Source organism: Capsaspora owczarzaki (genome assembly GCF_000151315.2).
Source record: "Capsaspora owczarzaki ATCC 30864 unplaced genomic scaffold supercont2.14, whole genome shotgun sequence".
NCBI lineage: Eukaryota > Filasterea > Ministeriida > Capsasporidae > Capsaspora > Capsaspora owczarzaki.
In genome coordinates this window covers 599205-615399 of record NW_011887305.1, presented here as the reverse complement: position 1 = coordinate 615399, position 16195 = coordinate 599205, and the positions used below count along the sequence as shown (strand labels likewise).

Below are 16195 nucleotides of genomic sequence, written 5' to 3'. Positions count from 1 at the left end.
ACTAAAATAAGAAAACAAAAAACGAAAAACAAGATGAAAATAATGAAAGAAGGAACGAGAAATAGGCGAGAAGCGGTTGGAACGATGGAACGATGAAGCGCCAATGCAACTGTACTGTAATGCACAACCCATCCATCGCTTCAAAGCGCAACCCGTTTGGATTCAAAAAAGCACTTGCGATTCACTTTTTGTCGAGCTGTTCGATATTGGAGCTCTTTTTTGCACAGCCTTTGCACAAGGACGGACGATTTTTCGCCCACAACTCTCAGAAACCCCCGCAGCGCTGTTTCGTTCGCCATCGAGGTCCATATCGCTGATCTGCCTCCCTTTTTGTTCATCTTTCTCGTCGTTCCTTCTATTCCACCATGATCCAACAATTTCATCTCCCCTTCTTCCTATTGATAGCCTTTTCCATTGCTTTTTCCATTGATCTTTTTTTTTTTTTTTTTTTCAGTCTTTTTTTTTTTCCCATTTCCACCAAATGTCTGCGCTCCTCCTCCGATTGCCAAAGCTTCTCCCGAAGTCGCTCCAGAAGCCAGCGCAGCAAGCGATCGAGAACATGCCACAAGACGTCCTCGGCGTCACCCCCGAGCTCGTCCGCAACTGGTACGCGACGCAGAGCGAGAGAGGGTAGAGTTGAGAGCACAAGGGAGATCTCTTGCTCCTTGTCTCTCTATCTCTCTCTCTCCACTTCCCCCGCCGTTGAATGTCACTCACTCACTCCTATACGGTGTGCTGAACTCTTGTCTTTTTGGGGGGAATCTGAGAACAGGACGCCGTCGCTCGCTACGTGGGGCGCTGCGGGTGGCGCGGCCCTGCTCTTCCTGACCGAATGGAAGCTCGTCCTGCAGTATGCGCCCTTCATTGGCGACCGGTACAAGACCCAGGAGGCCGCTGCCGAATGAAAAAACCTCCCGTCTTCCTGAAATCAATCCACAACCCTTAAAAAAAGCCAATGAAAAAAAAATAGGAAGCAAGATTCTCAAGCAAACAAAACGAAACAGGACGAAACGAAAGCCGGCAAGACTCGATCAGGAAACGAAACTATCGCATGGGACCAGCAAGTCGACAAAAACAACCCTCCAACCAACATGTTGGGAGGCTTTTAATTGTTCGTTGTTTGGACTGTGTGGTGTGATCCTGCGTTGGTCTTTGTTGTGCTTTTCTTTTTGTGTTCTTCTTGTCTTTGTTGCTTTTGTTTGTTTCATGTATCCCAATCCAAGTGTCAATGTCAATGTTTGTTTATCGTCAAGATGTTCTTCTTCACACCAAAACGCCCGCAGTGAATTACAATCGTTAGGTGCCAAATCAATCAGAAACGGCTAGCGAAACTTTTCGCTTGACGCGCCCCCCCCCCCTCGCTCGCACTCGACTCCAACAACCGCTCCATCCGCGCACAACTCAAATACGCACGAACCTCCATTGAACTCGAATTGAGCATTTCGTTGTCAATCTGCAGTTGATTTCGCTCTCCAAAAATAGCCTCTTTGCTTGGCTTCAGTCAGCTTCCACACACACACACACCAAAATGTCACTGAATGCAGATGCGGATGTCGTTCTGAGTCCAGATCATCATCACTCGCACATTGACGTGCTCTGCATGGCCGACGTCGCCAATGCGGCCAAGACGATGACCGTGTCGGTGGAGGATTCGCAGCAATCCCAAACGCCGACAGCCAATCCACCGCAGCCAACCTCAGCCAACAACACAAGCAGCACTTCGACAGCAGCGCCGCACACATTCATCACGGTGATTCACAGCGCAGGAGCAGCGTCGAGCCCAACATCGGCATTGGACGACCAGCAGCAGCAACAGCAGCAGCAACAACGCCGCGGGTCGGTTTTGATGACCAACACCAACGCTGCGTCCTCAGCATCAACCACGAGCACTGGTTCGAGTATCAACAGCTTGAATGCTGCCGCTGGTTCAGCAAGCAATGTATCAGCAGCAGCGCAGATGGTGGTGGTCGCGGCGGGGTCGGCGGTCGGGATGCACGGGGACGACTTGGCCAAGCTGAACGTCGGAGGTCGGCGGTTTCTCACATCGTGGTCGACGCTCGTTGGCGATGAGGCGAATGGCGACAACTACTTTGCTGCATTGCGCCGGTATGAGCAAGCTGGTGGGCTGCAGCTCAAGGACGAGAAAGGGTATCTGTTTATCGATCGCAATCCGAGCTACTTTGAAGTTGTGCTGGACTACCTGCGATCGGGCAGGTTGGATTGCCCGCCACACCTGTCAACCGATCGGTAAGTGAAATGTGCTTACAGACAAGACAAACAGCAGCAGGGGGGGGGTGGCACTCGGCCTTAACCTTTTTGGTCTCATGTGCAACAGAGTCTGGGACGAGCTTGACTTTTTTGGGTTGCACAACGAGCCAAACCCATTGGACTCGCTCTCGGACAGAGCAGTGAGGCTCTTGACGCATGCTCGCCTGTACAAGAAGATGGACGATTCATTGGTGCAGAATGCTGCGGTAGTCGAGGAGCTGAAGAAGGTTGTCTTTGGCACCTTCACGCAGCTGATTGAAGAAGACCGCCCGCTCCAGGTGCAGGTGAGGCAAGCAAGGGAGTGCGGGCGCTATTCTACGAGCCTGATACATCCACATTTGCCACACACACACGCTCACGCTTGCTATTTGTAACTCTTGTTTTCGGTTATGCTCCCTCAAAAAAAAAAATCAGTTCTGGCCAGCTGCCGCGACCATTCTGGCCGCCGCGGAACCGCTGGTCAATCGGAGTCCCTCGCGAAATCCGCTCCAGCTGGAGCTCCAGCTGATGCAGTTTCTTCCGGACATTCCAGGCATCGTCAAGAGCGATCGGCTTTGGGCTGGCTTGTCTGCCGCCAAGGACGCCCTCATTCACGGCATGCTCGCGCACCACAGCCTCACCATCACGGTCGAAAAGTGCTTCATGCACATCTTTATTCTCGGCAACGGCAGCTGGCACCTCTCCCATGTGAGGCTGAATCACATTCACGGCGGCGAAGGTGCTTCGTCGCGCAGCCAACTCGGCCGCGCCCAATTTGAAGGCTACATTTTGACTTGGCAAGGTGCTCGCACATCCGCTCCAAGCGGCAGTGTGGTGCGTGGCGGAGTCTCTGTCAGTGGATCAGGAGAAGTTGGCTCCAGCAGCGTTCAGGTCAGCCCGAGCGGGAGCTTTCCTTGACAACATCATGGTGCCTGTGTCTGTGCCTTTGAGGACCAGAGAAATGTAGTTTGCAAATTAATAAACAGTGTCTTTCGGCATTGTTTCTGAGCGATTGTTCAAAGACACAGTCTTCTTCCAACCTTCTTGATCAGTGGAACAATGGCGTCCGCATACAACCGCCCAATGCCGCCAACGCCGCCATACAAGCGCACGGGATGTCTAGATTCAACTGTCAAAACAATGACCTCAACACGTATGGGGGCAAAGCAATTGATTTTAGTTTTGGAGCGCGGTTTCTGAGAAATCTTGGCAACATCTCACCTGTGGTTTCGCTGCCGTCCTCACACACACACACGCTCTCTCGTTTTGCCCGTGGACTAGGAGTTGCTGCCAATGCACGAGAACTGTGGACGACGGGCGAGCTGGTGCCGCACTCGCGGGTGATGGACGAGAGCGTTCTGTGCGGCAAGATTGTGACTGGGTTTCTGCAGGGCTACGCAGCGCAGGCCGCGTACGACCAGTGGCGCGTCGAGCACAAGGTAGAGTTGCTGCGACCACTGCCGTTTGAGCTGCGGACGGAGCCGCCGCCGAAAGAGATGCTCTGGCCGGTTGGCTTTGAGGCGAGCGTCGCGGCCTTCCACGAGGCAATGAAGCACGCTGAAGCCGCCTGGGAGGACCAGCGCTCGTATGAAGAAGCGCATCACCATGCGTCGGCAAGCTCCAAGCCATCCGCAGCAGCGGGCGTTGGGTCGTCGTCGTCGTAGTGGGACCATTTGTTTTTTTCCAGCTGCGCCTTGGTTTGCTGCTCCCAGCACTGATTTGGACTTGACAAGTTGTCGCTGGACTAGTCTGATCCTTCCTAGACCTCGGGCAGGTAGCTGCGATGCTTTGGATTGTTCAACGGCTTTGAGCAGGTCTGAGTCTTTGATAGCGCAATGCGCACGAGCAACAACCGCGATGCGTTATGTGAAAGCGTGAGTTTGCGTGTGCGCTTCTGTGTTCCTTGTACATTATTAACACCTATTCCAGCATCCAATCTGTCGAGTCCTGTGCGGTCTGTCGAGAACGTCCCACCATCATCCGATCTCGCGTTCTCTGCAGTTCAACTCTTTGTTCGCTTCGACTCCAATCTACCATGCTCCTGCTCTTTTCCCTCCTACCCATGCTGTTGCTCCTTGTATCTGCTAGCAAGAACACCCTTCCCATCTCCCACTTGCACACAGATTGCACAACAACTCTGATCCCGTTGTTTTTTTTTTTTTCTCAGTCTACCAAGCACGCCTCTTCCCCTTTCCTTCCCCCTACCCCTAACCCCTACCCCACCTCTTTCCTGCCACCCCATTTCATTTCCCATATGGCACACTGATCCTCATTGAGTCATTCAGTCTTTTTTATTTCTTCCAAATCGACACCTCATTCTCCATTCACAAATGGCAACCAGCACCACTCCGACCAGCGCCTTCCCTCCGATGGAGTACCGCCTGCTCGGCCGCTCTGGCCTCAAGGTGAGCCAGCACACTCATACACACACACACTCTCTCTCTCTCCAACCATCATCACCCATCATCATCGTCGCTGTCCAATCTCCGCGCTCAGTCACGCACCTCCAATTCCGCGTTTCCCCCCCCCCCACACTCCCGGCTTCCGTCTCAACGCTCTTGCCAACGAACGCTTCTCGTTTCACTTCACACTCAACCTTCAGCTTTCTCAGTTTAAAAAGCACGCCAGATTTCAATCACAATGCGATGTGATGTGATGCGGAAATATAAAAAACATTTGGAGCGGAACTTCAATATTGAATGATGGTTTTTTTTTTTTTTTTTTTTTTTTTTTTTTTTTTTTTTTTTTTTTTTGCTTGTCTTCTCATTCACTTGGTTTTGTTTTTTGTGATTTTGTCGCTCATCTTTTGATTTTGGTTTTGGATTGTTGTTTTGAATTTAGGTTTCGCTGCTCTCGCTCGGTAAAGCATCTTCAATCGAAAAGCAATCTTCCGCTGCTTGGTTGCCTCACTGTGGCGCTCAGTTGAATGGAAATCTCCGCGTTGCAATCCTCCGCTCTGTTGCTCAACATGAACAACAACCAAAAAAATCATGCGCTCGATTTCTCGACACTCTGATTTGTTGTTGTTGTTGTTGAAGGATGCGCCCATCGCGGGGCATTTTAGGGGGGGGGGGAAGGCCTTCAATTGATTTGAGATTGTGCTGCTCACCCACTCACTCTCTCTGATTGCGTTGACATACATGCATGTGCAAAATCACACGGTGATCAGGCTCGTGGGTCTCGTTCAAGACCCAGGTACGTTTGCAACAATGAAATTGAATACGCTGCCTGCTCATTCATTCAGCCGAGCTCGGCTTTTGGAACAAGCATTTTGCTCACCCGAACAATCTTGTCTGTAGGTCGAGACTGACGCTGCCTTCGTTCTGATGAAGGCCGCTTTCGAGCGTGGATGCAACTTTTTCGACAACGCTGAAGGGTAAGTGGACCAAACACACACACTCAGACTGTTTCTTTGTGTGAACCAATCATCCCTGACCTCCCCCGCCCCCAAACCTCACAGCTATGCTGAAGGCGAAAGCGAGCGCATCATGGGCGAGGTCATCAAGCGTGGTGAGGCCGAAAAGGTCTGGACGCGCCCCGAGCTCGTTGTCAGCACCAAGATCTACTTTGGCAAGAACGCCCCGAACTCGCGGGGTCTCAGCCGCAAGCACATTGTCGAGGGCACTGTGGCTGCGCTCAAGCGTATGCAGTTGGACTATGTGGACCTGATCTTTGCCCACCGTCCCGACCCGATCACGCCCATGGAGGAAGTCGTTCGCGCCTTCAACCACCTCATTGACCGCGGTCTGGCCTTCTACTGGGGCACTTCCGAGTGGTCGGCTGCTCAAATCGAGCAGGCTATTGGCATTGCCGATCGCCTTGGTCTGATCCGTCCTCTGATGGAGCAGCCCGAGTGTAAGTAATTTGAGAGTGTGTGGACCAAGTGTGCGTGTGTGTGTGTGCTTTCAGTGCTAAGGGTGTCATCTCGTACTGTACACGGCCCCACGAATCTGACTTTTCCGGGATTTGTTGGTGCACAGACAACATCTTTGCCCGCGAGCGCGTCGAGCACGAGTACAGCAACCTGTACCGCGATTACGGTCTTGGCACCACCATCTGGTCGCCTCTCGCTTCCGGTATGATTCGCTGGTTCTGTTTGAACAGCCATTTTTTTCGCTGCAACACTCTGCTCACAAAAAATGTGCGTAAATAATCTGTCTCTCTCTCGCGCTCTCTCGCTCTCTGCGAGCAGGCATTCTCACGGGCAAGTACAGCCAAGGCAAGTTCCCCGAGGGCTCTCGCCTGAGCCTGGAATCGCTCGCGTGGCTGAAGGATCGCAAGCTTGCCGCCGAAAACAAGTGGCAGTTCGAGGCTGCCGACAAGTTGCTGCCGATTGCAGAGGAGCTCGGCTGCTCGCTCGCCCAGCTGTCGATTGCTTGGTGCGCAAAGAACCCGCACGTCAGCACCGTCATTCTTGGCGCCACCTCGCTGAAGCAGCTGGAGGAGAACTTCAAGGCGCTCGAGGTTGTCCCCAAGATCACGCCCGAGCTTATCAAGCGCATTGACGAGATTATCGGCAACAAGCCCAAGCTGACTGCTGTGGAAGCGCAGGTGCGTAACCTCCTCAACGTCGACGCTCTCGGCCCCAAGTAAAATCGCAAAATGCTGCAAAGCCGCCGTTTTCAAAAACCAGAGAGCGAAAATCAGAACGTGATTGAACAATCGTTACTTGCGCTCGCGCGTGCTGTTCTTTTGATGAAAAATGGTGTACCGTCTGTTTGATAATGAACAACACTTTGCTCTCCTGCATAGTCTCCAAGTTTTCTTCGCCCTTTGATATGGCAGGATTGTTCAAATCCGCTCAGTCTTGAATTCCTAAAATGTCAACCCATTTCGAGCAAACCAAACGCCACTTAATAGGCGAGATTGCGCAGGTGAATTGGATTTTGATTTCCATAGCCGCAATTGTTTTGATTTTGCCTTGTTGTTGATCGCACTTTGGGTTGTTGGCTGAGAATAAGCGAAACCGGGAACGAATTTTTGGCGGGAAACCCGGTAACACTCACTCTCGCGTCCTTCTGGCCCATGCAGTCGCTCTCCGAGACAGCCGATCTGACTGGCGCCGTGGCATCCAACGTGGACGCATTGCTGGCGAGTGGCCAAGACGTGACTGCGCTGGCGGCTGCGTGGACGACCTTCCAGCGGACACTGGCGCTGTCGACCGCGTCGCTTGGTGCGGCTGCCCGTTCCCTGGCTCACTCAGAGCCCATGGATGCATCGCAGTAAGCTTTGCGCTCTAGACCGGAGAGCTTCAAAGCGGTTGTTGGAGTTTGCTTGAAAACGGTCTGCTGCAAGGACGTTCGCTACAATTCTCAGACAAGTCCTCAACCTCGCTTCATCGAGCTACCTAGCGTTTGATTATGTTGTGTTGCATGCTACATTGCTTGTGTGTCATTCCGTGTTGTTTCATTAGCTTGTACAGTATTAAAAATTTCAAAATAATGGGGGGAAACGCGGCTACAACTCCAGTATAGCCGACATCAAACAATCAGGCCACCCACCGCCAGTGAACGACGCGTGTTGGCAATGAAGAGATAGATAGCACCCAGACTCTACTCGACTTGGGTCACTTGCACGTACGCCACGCCCGACTTGGATGGACGGCGCTGAATCACAGCCACAGCTTCGTCGGTGGTGTCGGGCATGTGCATGCCCATTGTTTCGGGAAGGAAGATGAAAATCAACCCAAACGAGAGGACGGCCGTGGCAGCAAAGCACGCCAGGGGCACTTCGCGAAGGTCGTCGCCAAGCGCATCAATCAAGATGGGCGTGAGGATTCCTCCAAAGCGCGAGGCAAATGAGCACCAGCCCATGCCGATGCCGCGCACAGAGGTGGGAAATAGCTCTGAAGAGTAGGTGTACGTCAGAGCGAATGCTGCACTGATGCAGAGCTTGCCGACGCACGCCACCACAGTATTTCCAGTTGTCTCGAGCGGCGCAATCATGGTGGCCGTCGCGCATCCAGCGATCAGCATGAAGAGATTCAAGCTCTTTTTCCGACCGATGCGATCCACCAGGAGCACGGCCACCAAGTAACCAGGAATCTAGCAAGCGCAAGCCATGAAAGTCAAAACACACACACAAAAAAAAAAAAAACAAAAAAAAAAAAAACGAGACACTCGTGTCCCAAACAATAATCCTATGCCGATGGCATCGCTAATGACACTCACCTCCACTAGGCCAGACAGAAAAGTGTTGAAGAAAACGTTCGAGCTGAGGTCGGCGGCGAGAAACGTCAAGCCGTAGTAAACCAGACTGTTGGTAAACCACACAAACCCAAGAACCAGCGTGCTTCGCCGAAGTGCAGGGGCGACGAGATCACTCAGCACAGGCCCTTTTGCAGGGCCGTGACCGTGGTGGGGGAGCAGCACTTGATCATCCGTGGAGTGCTGCTCCTTGTAGGAAATTTCGGACGGGGAGACCACCACAATGTCTTGCGTGGAGCGATTGCTGCCGTGCCGCGACAAGGTGTGGGTCGTGCTTGGCGAGGACGTTGCTGAATCGCTCGAACGCCCGTTGACGTTGCCAGTCTCGTTCTCGGCGTCTTCCGACTTGACTGCAACAACAGTGGAGGAGGGAGAAATCGCGTGGTAGGTGTGATGCTCGATGCTGTGCACAGTGCGTGGATCTGGGAAGAAGGCGGCGTCGGGATCGTGCAGCGGCAACACGACAATCATTTCCACGCCATTGCAATCCACGACAGTTTGCAAACAATCCGTCAGGTCGTCGTACCGCTTTTGGACAAGCAGGTAGCGAGGAGACTCGGGCAGTACAAAGTACAAGACGGCAAAGGCGAGGAGACTCGGAATGCACGCGATGGCCAACACCCAGTGCCAGGACGCCTCGAGCACTTGGACGGCAATGTACCCTCCGAGCGCCATCAGCATGATGCCAATGCCGAATGCCGTCTGCCATAGCGTGCTGACGATACCCCGTTTGCTCGGAGCAATGTACTCGGATAGCAGCGTGAACGAGCAGAGCATTGTTCCACCGATTTGTGCGCCGGTCAGGACTCTGAGCGAGATGAGCGTCGGGAAATCTTGCGAAGCAGACAGCGCCGCGCCGAGAATGGTGACTCCTGCCAGCGATGCAAGGAGTCCCGGTCGACGTCCATACTTGTCAATGATGAATCCCCAAAAGAAGGCGCCAACCAGCCACCCTGCAAATGTGGCCGCGACCAGGACGGCTTTGAGCACGCTCGACAGATTGAGCTCGTCGACAATCGTGTTTTGCACCAGAATGATCGAGATGACATGACTTCCGGCGGACAGCGAGCCGAGCATTGCTTTGAGCAGCATTCTGCGCTGGAATGGCCCGAATGGCTTGGCTTCCTCCAGCACATCGTCAATGTATGTTCCCAGGTGCAGATTGCCCGGTTGCGTCGCGGGCCTGCTGGAGGAGTGCTTGTTGTTGGCGTACCCTCGACCGGCCTCGCTTGATAAACGGCGGTGGTGGCCGTTCGCCCAGTCAGCTTGAGCTTGGCTACTCGTCTGGTTGCTGCTTGGGGCGCCTCGGTGGTGGTGCTGGTGGTGCTGGTGGTGCTGGTGCGGACTAAAAAGGCCAACCGCATGATCCGTCGTGTGATTGGAGTCGGCTGCAGCAACGCGAGGTTCCGCGTCGGAGAGACCGGTATCAGGATGCCCGGAGTGGCTTGACGGGGGTCTGAATGGCGAGTTGTGAGAGTGCGGGTGTGGCGGAGGGTGGCTGGGCAGACCTGCAGCGGCGGCGGTGATTGGCGTCGGAGAACCCGGATGCGACCAGTGCGAATCGTCGCCAGTCAGCTCGGACGCAGCGACAAGGCGGGACATCGGCAATGAGATTTCCTTGGAACGAGTGACTTGTAGTGATAGTGAGCGAAGTAATGGCAATACGATCGAGTTGTACGAAGAAGGGAGATTTAGTTAGAATGGAAGAGTCAAACAACAAACAAACAACAAAAAATGAGAACTGCCTCGTTTCTCAGAATTCAGACATGCGAACGAGAAGTGGCTGAGAAAACAAAGGCAAATCCACAGTCGCAACGCTCCTCGCGAGAGCGGATAAACGACTTCCGTTGCCTTCTATGAACACTCACTTCACAAACCGGCAATTTTCCCCTGAAATACACAATCACACCTCACAACAATAAAGACATTCAACATTGCTTGAACAATTTGTCTTCAAAGACACAATCAAGACAAGACACCAAACAAAAAATGAAACAGAAACAAGCAAGAAAACAATCACAACAACAACAACAACAACAACAATTTTTTTTTTCCCACAGTATCATGCTTTGTGTGGTTTTGAAATTTTACGACGGAGGAGCAGCACCAGGGGTGTGGAAGGCAACGCCAGTCTTGCCGTTGGCCTTGAAGGTGTGCGTGTGCGCCTTTGGGTCGGGACCACCGACGGTGAGTTGCTTGGCCTTGCCACCTTGAGAAAAGTCAATCTGCGAAGCCACCTTGATGTTAATTTCCTTCTTGTGGTGCTTTCGCACCATGTCTTGGAGCTTGATCAAGAGCTCGCCGGCCTTGGGTCCGCGAGTCGTCATGTCAAAGACAAGGTCGCCGTCTTTGCCACCAGTCGTGTGGATGACGACGACTTGGTTGTCGTCGGGGAAGACGGACGCGCCAGTCACGCCAGAGATGGCGATGGGGTGCTTGCAAATCTTGTACGTGGCCGGGTTGAGCTTGTAAAAGTTGTTCTCGCACACAATCAGCACGCGGTCTTGCATCTTGTTCTTGCGGTTGAGCTTGACCACAAGCTCGGAGAAGAGAATGTTTGAATCGCCGTGCTGCTGCATGAGCGCGCCGATCGCGAGCTTGAACTTGGCGGCAGTGGGGTTGGTCGCCTCATGCGCAAGGTAGTTGCCCTCCCACTCGCGCTTGTAGCCCCACGAGGCCTTCTTGTTGCCGCCGAAAATGGCTGCACCAACAATCTTGAGCCGCATCTCGGCTTGCTGCGGGGGAGTCAGCGACATGACAATGCGGCGAGCACGCCACGTCTGGTGGATGAGCTCGACCTTCTTGCGGAAGGGAACGAGCACCTTGGGGGGCTCGGGGAGGCGAATGTGCTTGCCAAAGTCGGGCAGGTCCTTGACGCCCTTGTAGGTCGAGAAGACGGTGGACATGAACTTGCGCGCCATGTAGAAGCGGAAGCGGCGTGCAATGCGATGCGCGGCACGGAAGCGGATAAACCAGCAGCGAGCCTTGTAGCCTCGCCAGATCTTTTGGACCTTGAGGACGAGCGAAGGGATCTTGGCCTCGCGCGCCTCTTCAAGGGCGGTGAGCGTCTTGGGCGAGCGAACAAACAGCTTGGTGCGGCCGAGCTGAATGGCAGGCACGGCGAGGTTGCAAGCGGCAAGGATGAGCTCGACGCCAGCCTTGAGATCGCCACCCTTGTAGTGGGGCCAGGTCTTGGGGCTGAGCATCTTGTAACGCTGCAGCACACGGTCGTAGGGCAGACGGTAGGCAAAACCAGCGCGGCGCACACGCAGGTTCTCCATCAGACCAAGATAGCGGACTTGGTGGAGGACGCGCTCGTGGTCAAACACGCCCGACGCCTTCTGGTCGTTGGGCTTGATGCAGCGCACATAGTGGGGCTCCTTGGACATGAGGTTTTGGACGAGCTCGCCCATCGAGGTCTTGAAGCTGGTGCCGGCAGTGACGGGGCGCTTGGTGACCTCCTTAATGTCGGCCGCACCCTCGGGCCACATGGTCTTGATGGTGCCGTTCTTGGACTGGTAGAGCAGACGCTTCAGATCTTGGAACAGGGTGTCCTTGTTCTTGGCGAGGAAGCCGTTGACATTGTACACGACATCGCCGGCGTAGTGCTTGAGGACGAAATCGCGGTTGGACTCGAGGGACTTTTCGTTCTTGTCCGTTTGGCGCGAGCGGTAGTGGGCATGGCTGCCGATGCGCTCGTCCATCTTGTTCAAAAAGTCCTTGTCCGTGACATCACCGGGGCGGAGGCACTCCTCGTCGAGGATGGCGACAATGCCAGTGTTCTTGCTCTCAACGAGGTCGCAAATGATCTGGTTGTTAAAGTAGTCAATGTGCGTCCACTTGATGCCCTCGCGCTCGTACTCTTCCTGCTCGCGCTTGAGAACGAGCTCGATGAAGAGCTGCTGCAGCTTCTCGTTGCAGTAGTTGATGCAGAATTGCTCAAACGAGTTGTCCTGGAAGATCTCAAAGCCGTAAATGTCAAGGACACCAATGACCTTGTTGCGGCCGCTGGCGTCGACCTTGATGCTGTCGTTGATGCGCGAGACGACAAACGAGAAGAGACGTTCGTACGCAGCCTTGGCAAGCGCGTCACGGGCAATCGTGGCCTCGGTCGCCTGCTGGGGCGAGTACACAACGTCGCCACGAGTGGCGACAACGCGAGTGGTGAGCGCCTTGATGACCTCGTCGTCGGTCGACGAGATGAGCTTGGCCACAGCCGAGAGGTGCTTGCGCGACTCGGCGTCAATGCTGCAGGCGGTGGTGCCTTCCACGCCGCCCTCAAAGACAATGTTGCCGAGGTGGAGGATGGCCGCGACAACCTCAAACAGCGTGTTTTGGTCTGCCTGGGTGAAGCCAATCGTCTTGAGGCCCTTCAGGACAGCCTCAAACTCCTTCTTGTCGTCGAGGGACTTGACAGCGTTGACGCCGCTCTGGTTTGTGTAGTTGTACGTGTTGGGATCGCGCGAGAGCTCGAGCTGGCCCAGCAGCTGGTCGTTGGCGCCGCGCATCAGCATGTAAAAGATGTGGAAGTTGCGCTCGCCCTTGGACTGCTTGACAACGCGAGCCTTCTCGAGGAGGTAGTTGGCAATGTGGCCGCCGACCGGGTCGCCCTTAAAGTCAAAGTCGACGTCCATGTACTTGCCAAAGCGCGACGAGTTGTCGTTGCGGTTGGTCACAGCGTTGCCAAACGCCTCCAAGACGGGGTTGGACTGGAGGAAGATTTCCTTGACCTCGTCCACCTTCTTGCCGTGTCCCGACACAGCCGCCAAGTAGCGCATGATAATCTTGGACGCCTCGGTCTTGCCCGCACCAGACTCGCCTAAAAAGGGGGGGGGGTTTCCAGTGAGTTTTCTAGTTTAGTTTTCGACGTTGTTGTGATATTCTCAGTTTTTTTGGTTCTCAGTTTTTTTGGCAATCCGACATATTTCTTTCTGGTCAATGTTGTGGCTTTTTCTGATTTTGGTTTCGTGTTTTTTTTTCTTCTGAGACTGAGGTCGAGTGCCCTTTTTTTCAATGTCATTCCACTACAGTGCTCAAAGTGTAATGCTCTATTGCTCTGAGAGTGTGAAGATTGGAGGTCTTTGTCACAACATGCAATGCGAAGTTGATGCTTTTCATTCCATCCGTTTTCCCTTTTTTTTTTTTTTTTTTTTTTTTTTTTTTGGAATCATTGGTCACTCACTGCTTCCAATTTCTCTCTCTCTCTCTGTTTCTCTCTGTTTCTCTCTGTTTTTCTCTCTCTCTCTCTCTCTCTCTCTCTCTCTGTTTCTCTCTGTACCAAACCATAAGAATAGCACACAATTCGGAAAACGCATTATTCACCCAAAATCCACTATTTCACACTGCAATTTGACATTGACCGCATTGCAATGCCGCTTTTTGTTTTTGTGTTTTTGTCCCCCCCCCTCTTCGTTTTCTCTCCGCATGTTGTTGAGTGACATGTCGGTTGTGCAAATGCTGCTCCTATGCTCAATGACACAGCAGCCCGTCTTCCAAAGAACAGGCTCAAAAGGGGAGAGTCGAAAAAAAAATCGGTTTTCCATTTATGAGTATTTTTTTTTTTTTTCGTTCGTTCTTTTTTTTTTTTTTTTTCGTTCTTTTGCTTCTTCAGTTTGTGTTTGCGAAAGTCGCGCAACTCGAGAACAGCAACGACGCGCACGCACGCACTTGTTCGCAATGTCTGCAAAATCGAACTGAACCGAAACTGGAAAAATAACCAAAGTATCGAACACGGAAAAGCTTCAAAAAACCAAATCCGTTTCTTTTTTTTTTTCTTTTTTTTTGGAATTTTTTTTTTTCATCTTTGTGCCTTTTTTCGCTTGGATTCGAGCTCGATCTTTGAACTCATCACCGTGTTGATGCCGTCGCCAACATCACCAGCAACCCAAGTGTGCCGACGAAACTCCATCCCCCGAGACGGGAGCAGAACAGCAAACCCAAACCAGCGATGATGCGGTTTGGTAAAAAAAAAAAAAAAAAAATCATTGCTGCGTTTGTGATGGCTTTTTTTTTTTTTTTTTTTTTGCTTCATTCGTGTTCGATTTCGTGTGTTTGTTACCTGAGATGACAATGCACTGGTCCGTGTTCTGGCGGAGCATGGTCTTGTAGGCGGTTTCGGTGAGGGCAAAGATGTGCGGGGGACGCTCGTAGATGAAGCGGCCTTCGTACTGCTTGATAATGTCGTCGCCATAAATGTTGAGCGACTTGTACGGATTGACCGACACGACGACCTCGCCAATGTACGTGTACGCACGATCGCGCTGCACACGCGTCTTGAGGTTGTCCATGAACGCCTGTTCCGTAATCTCCTCAAGAAGCAGACAGTCCGCCACGCCGGCGTCGTCGCCCATAATGAAGGAATCGCGGCGGCGAGCCATGATTGCAATTGAAAATTTGGGGGTTTTGAAAAAAAAAAAAAAAAGAATGAGCTGGGTTGGGTTGGAGAGTGAATCATACTTTATGTTCTGTAGGATGGAAGTGGAAGAAGGGAGAGGACGATGAGGTGAGGTGAGGTGGGGGGAGGACATTTAGTCATCAGAAAGCGAGTGTGCAAAGAAACGGAAAAACAAAGAACGACCAGACTCGTTCGTTCGTCCGATGCATGAACAATGGTTTGCTGTGCAACGAGATTGTTGAGCCGGTAGGTCCTGCTAGCTTGGAAACGACCATCGGAATAGCACGCTCGCTGAACAGTGGATTATGTTTGCTCGTTTTGCGCACTAGATCTGGCAGCCATCCGGAGCAAAACGGGCCAAGCGAAAGCTGTTCAACTGTATTTCCAAGACAGCAAGAAAACTCGAGCCCCCCCCCCCTTTGGCTCCTTCTGCATCTAGTCTAGTGAGTCTTGGCCTAGCGCTTGATTTTCATATTTAACGCTCGTCCTAAAGCGGAAGTCTCATCACTCTTCCACACACTTTCACCACCTTTTTCTCGGGTTGCCGCCAACTCAATCTCTCTCTCTCTTTCTCCCCCCCCCCTTCTCTCCCTTCCTCTTGCACCCCAATTCTCTTTCCTCCTTTCTCCATCTAATTCTTCTTCTCGTTACCCGCGTCTGCGTCTGCCACTTTGGAATACACACAACGCAAAACAGCAACGTTCTTCTCTGAAACCGTTTCTTTTGAATATTTTGAAACGTCTCGTAGCTGCGCTTTTACTCTCGCTCTCCCTCGCTCTCCCCCATTCGCCTTACGCTTCCAGTATCGCCCCTGCACACTTCTCGTTGCTTTAGCTTTCACATCTACACCCATCTCTTACAATGCCTTTCTTCTCTAGCGTAAGAAATGTCTGTTGCGTTTGATTTTGAAAACGTTTTTGTTGCTTTTTGATATTTTTTTGTTTCGCCATATATTTGCCTTTTCGACTCTGCCTGCGGCTCCTCCTCGCCATCGTCTTACTCAAATCCTTCATTCTTCAATCGACTCTCTCGTGCTGCGCTCGCATCCAACAGACACTCGGCCTCAACCAAGAGAATGGCCGCACAACTCGGGCCCAAACCGCGGTTCCAGTCAAGACCACCGCGCTGTCCACCGCCCCCACTACCCAAACGACCCGCCAAGTCATGGAAAACATCTCCAACCGAGTCGTCCAGGCCCGAACCGATGCCACCGTTGGCAAGACTCGCAGCGCGGTAAGCTAAAGCTGAGCTTGCTTTTGAATCGATGAAATGCGTTTTGTTGAAACGGTTTCAGGCGTTTTTTGTTTTTGTTTTTGTTTTTGTGTTTTTCCTTCCTTTATTATTTTCT

At 52.5% G+C, this 16195-nt stretch overlaps 7 protein-coding genes across 7 annotated transcripts; 5 read left to right on the top strand and 2 right to left on the bottom strand.

The window, feature by feature from the left end:
- The first annotated feature begins 454 nt into the window (after nucleotides 1-454).
- CAOG_07653 (hypothetical protein) lies at nucleotides 455-1274 on the top strand. Its single transcript, XM_004343477.2, has 2 exons — nucleotides 455-606; nucleotides 773-1274. The coding sequence occupies exons 1-2, from the start codon at nucleotides 482-484 to the stop codon at nucleotides 903-905; spliced, it is 258 nt and encodes an 85-aa protein (XP_004343527.1). The 5' UTR covers nucleotides 455-481; the 3' UTR covers nucleotides 906-1274.
- A 221-nt stretch (nucleotides 1275-1495) lies between these two features.
- Nucleotides 1496-3245, top strand: CAOG_07652 (hypothetical protein). Its single transcript, XM_004343476.2, has 3 exons — nucleotides 1496-2247; nucleotides 2336-2552; nucleotides 2683-3245. The coding sequence occupies exons 1-3, from the start codon at nucleotides 1529-1531 to the stop codon at nucleotides 3163-3165; spliced, it is 1419 nt and encodes a 472-aa protein (XP_004343526.1). The 5' UTR covers nucleotides 1496-1528; the 3' UTR covers nucleotides 3166-3245.
- Nucleotides 3246-3279: 34 nt separating this feature from the next.
- CAOG_07651 (hypothetical protein) lies at nucleotides 3280-4177 on the top strand. The gene is made up of 2 exons (XM_004343475.2): nucleotides 3280-3400; nucleotides 3529-4177. The coding sequence occupies exons 1-2, from the start codon at nucleotides 3307-3309 to the stop codon at nucleotides 3909-3911; spliced, it is 477 nt and encodes a 158-aa protein (XP_004343525.1). The 5' UTR covers nucleotides 3280-3306; the 3' UTR covers nucleotides 3912-4177.
- A 336-nt stretch (nucleotides 4178-4513) lies between these two features.
- Nucleotides 4514-6998, top strand: CAOG_07650 (K+ channel protein). Its single transcript, XM_004343474.2, has 7 exons — nucleotides 4514-4652; nucleotides 5089-5107; nucleotides 5417-5442; nucleotides 5547-5623; nucleotides 5708-6102; nucleotides 6228-6323; nucleotides 6440-6998. The coding sequence occupies exons 1-7, from the start codon at nucleotides 4578-4580 to the stop codon at nucleotides 6838-6840; spliced, it is 1089 nt and encodes a 362-aa protein (XP_004343524.2). The 5' UTR covers nucleotides 4514-4577; the 3' UTR covers nucleotides 6841-6998.
- A 765-nt stretch (nucleotides 6999-7763) lies between these two features.
- CAOG_07649 (solute carrier family 22 member 15) lies at nucleotides 7764-10179 on the bottom strand. The gene is made up of 2 exons (XM_004343473.2): nucleotides 8418-10179; nucleotides 7764-8291 (listed from the first exon to the last, which is right to left on the bottom strand). Exons 1-2 carry the CDS (start codon nucleotides 10053-10055, stop codon nucleotides 7800-7802), a joined length of 2130 nt encoding a protein of 709 aa, XP_004343523.1. The 5' UTR covers nucleotides 10056-10179; the 3' UTR covers nucleotides 7764-7799.
- A 292-nt stretch (nucleotides 10180-10471) lies between these two features.
- CAOG_07648 (brush border myosin I) lies at nucleotides 10472-14877 on the bottom strand. The gene is made up of 2 exons (XM_004343472.2): nucleotides 14512-14877; nucleotides 10472-13272 (listed from the first exon to the last, which is right to left on the bottom strand). The coding sequence occupies exons 1-2, from the start codon at nucleotides 14828-14830 to the stop codon at nucleotides 10541-10543; spliced, it is 3051 nt and encodes a 1016-aa protein (XP_004343522.2). The 5' UTR covers nucleotides 14831-14877; the 3' UTR covers nucleotides 10472-10540.
- An 831-nt stretch (nucleotides 14878-15708) lies between these two features.
- Nucleotides 15709-16089, top strand: CAOG_09112 (hypothetical protein; the record flags this gene model as incomplete). The annotated part of the gene is made up of 2 exons (XM_011272467.1): nucleotides 15709-15726; nucleotides 15901-16089. 2 exons carry the CDS (start codon nucleotides 15709-15711, stop codon nucleotides 16087-16089), a joined length of 207 nt encoding a protein of 68 aa, XP_011270769.1.
- Nucleotides 16090-16195: the final 106 nt, after the last annotated feature.